This window comes from Protobothrops mucrosquamatus, unplaced genomic scaffold (genome assembly GCF_001527695.2).
Source record: "Protobothrops mucrosquamatus isolate PMUCROS unplaced genomic scaffold, P.Mucros_1.0 scaffold3149, whole genome shotgun sequence".
Taxonomy (NCBI): domain Eukaryota; kingdom Metazoa; phylum Chordata; class Lepidosauria; order Squamata; family Viperidae; genus Protobothrops; species Protobothrops mucrosquamatus.
In genome coordinates, this window is record NW_015389149.1 from 1 (window position 1) to 2,616 (window position 2,616).

General features: G+C 32.3%; 1 protein-coding gene across 1 annotated transcript in view; it reads right to left on the reverse strand.

Moving 5' to 3' along the window:
• Positions 1-156: 156 nt before the first annotated feature.
• The window catches only part of LOC107297124 (doublecortin domain-containing protein 1), a 52,759-nt gene continuing 50,299 nt past the window's right edge, over positions 157-2,616 (reverse strand). The window contains exons 20-21 of the mRNA XM_029286230.1: positions 1,875-1,937; positions 157-586 (exon numbers count right to left, since the gene is read on the reverse strand). Coding sequence (XP_029142063.1) covers positions 1,875-1,937 — 63 coding nt within the window. The 3' untranslated portion in view covers positions 157-586. The remainder of the gene's footprint in view (positions 587-1,874; positions 1,938-2,616) is intronic.

The following is a 2,616-nucleotide window of genomic DNA, read 5'->3' on the forward strand; positions in this document are numbered from 1 at the left end:
CTGAAGATGTCTAATCTATGAAAGCTAAAAACAAAAGCATGTCACAACTGCAGTATTCTTGGAGAAAGTATGAATGTATTAGTTTTAAACTTAATGAGAAACAAAGAGTTCATAGCATGAAGAAATAGAGAAATGCTCTTCTATGGGACAGAGTAAAACATTTTATTCAAAACACTCTTCTTGACCATGCATTATATATGATACATGTGCACCCACGAACATGCCTTCATTAACATATTACTAAAGATTCCTACAGTGCATAACCCTTTTAAGATATACAATAACATTATAGAATGAAGAATGGGCAATTAAAACTAATGGGAATTACTAGAACATTGAGTTATTCCTCTTCCTTACTAGTAACTTTATTGCATTTAATCTAAATTACCATATTTACTTTACCCCTATTTGGTTCAATCCAATATATACAATATTCTTAAATTTTTGGATAGGACATTGCTAGATATTTAGCAGTTAGCACATTAATGAAGGCACATTGTAATCTGGTCACAGCTCAACTGAAGACATCCTTCCTTCCTTCCCATTCTACAGATAATATGGAGCTTGAGATTATCATGGTAGGAAACTGCAAGAAAGAAGGTAAAACCTGAAATATATTTATTTCCAAATACTCCTTCAAATTTCTTACCTACAAGTTTTGAAGTAAAATAATATCCAAATATCTTCTGCATGAGAAGATATCATGTACATTCCATATCTATATTTTACATTAATATCAGCTTTTACTGCAGCATTTGAAACTTCACATCATGGTTAGTATATCTGAGTCTGACAGATGGAATGTAATAAACATATATTTACTTCAGCTACAGTCCTTTTCACTTCCATGGGAACATGCTTCACTAAACTGAATGGAATTTATTTCCCAGAAAACATAGCTTTAAAATGGGTTAGGCACATTCATAAAAAAAATTATCAATAGTGATTAGTCTTGATGTGTAGAAGGAGACTCAATCTTCAGAAGCTTATGCTTTTGAATACCGATTAAAGGCAAGCACAGAGAGAAAGCATTTGTCTTTCTTCCCTGCTTTTTCATTTCCTGGAACACCTGGAAGCCATTAATGCAGACAAGCTTTGAGGTTAAATGATTTTTTGGTCTGATTGGATAGATGTTCTAATGAAATGTAACATCGTTAGATATTCTACTGCAACATTTTAAAGCATTTTATAGGCAATATGTGCTGGTGGTCTTGATAGGCAACATGTACTCATAGTTGGCATTCAACAACGTTTGAGATATGGCTTTCTTATACACAGACAATATTTGATATAGTCCCTGACAGTTCCATCCCATTTATATACGATTTACTGTTGTTGATTAATTTAAAACCATTTCCTTGCTAGTGATTTTTAGCATCTTCTAGATTTGTTCAGCTATTGTTGTGCCAATAAAACAGTAATGAGGACAGACCTTAAAGTGCTAGATGATGCTAGAAAATACCATAAATTGCTAGGAAGGAAGAGGGGTTAGTGGTATCTTGATTCTCTATATTGTATCAAAGAAATATGTAGCTAATATCCATATGATAAAATAAGTCCAATTATCTGCAGAATAAAGGATGCAGTAGGAAAAACATTCTTCTAGGACAGAATGTTTCTCTCCTAGAAAGATTTATTTTTGATTTAATGACAAAAAGTATAGATTTCCCCCCATAATTACAAAATTCTATGGTCAGTCACCACCACCATTTTATGATATGTTCTGTGGGAAGGGAAATAGATATTTTTTTTGCTTAGTGGATTCTCTCTCCCCATAGGGTGCTTTATTTGTGGTTTTGTTCATAATCCTTTGCTAAAATGAGTTAGAAAGACTAGATTTCTTTCTCTTTTTTTAACTTCAGGAAAACACTTACCTAGTCATTGACATCTTCATGAGGTGTGCCAGTAAGAGCCAAAAGAGTGCTATTCATGTTGAACTGCGTATAAAAATATGTAGAAATAATTAATATTATTGCATTTTTTAATTATTTCATATATTCATGATTTTGTTAAGACTTCAAAATCAAAATATTCAAAACAATTTTTTCCCTAACATAATTTTTTCCTTATTTTTTTCTAACAATTTTTTTTGGGAGAAAATGTATCTCAATCAAATTTATATGGGAAAGATATTTAAAAGGTTTATGGAAAAAAGTACATTTTGTTACCTTATTTAGTTATTTATTTCAAAAATGTTGCCCTTTTTCTCTAAAAAAAAAAAAAGTCCTTACAATCAACTTACAAAGTACCATAAATTAGATTTTTTTTTTTAAAAAAAAAGGAAACGATGTTCTCAAACCATTTTATAAACCCCAGTTTATATCTGATAGTTACAATAATAAATGTATCACAAAATGCCCGCATTTAGGTTAGTAACCATTGGAAACTTCAGTTTTTAATACTGGCTGTTGTGTTCGTTGTATTCCCCCCCTTAATCCCCTATGCATATCCTGATCACCCATTAAGGGTGATTGCCCTTCACCATTGATCGCCCATTAAGGGTGATTGCCCTTCTCCATCTGCATACAGTTTCATGCCCGTTGCTGGTTGGCTAACTAGCAACAGGGTCTTGCCAGCCAATGGAATTGTGTGATTACAAGCCAGGGGAATCCCATA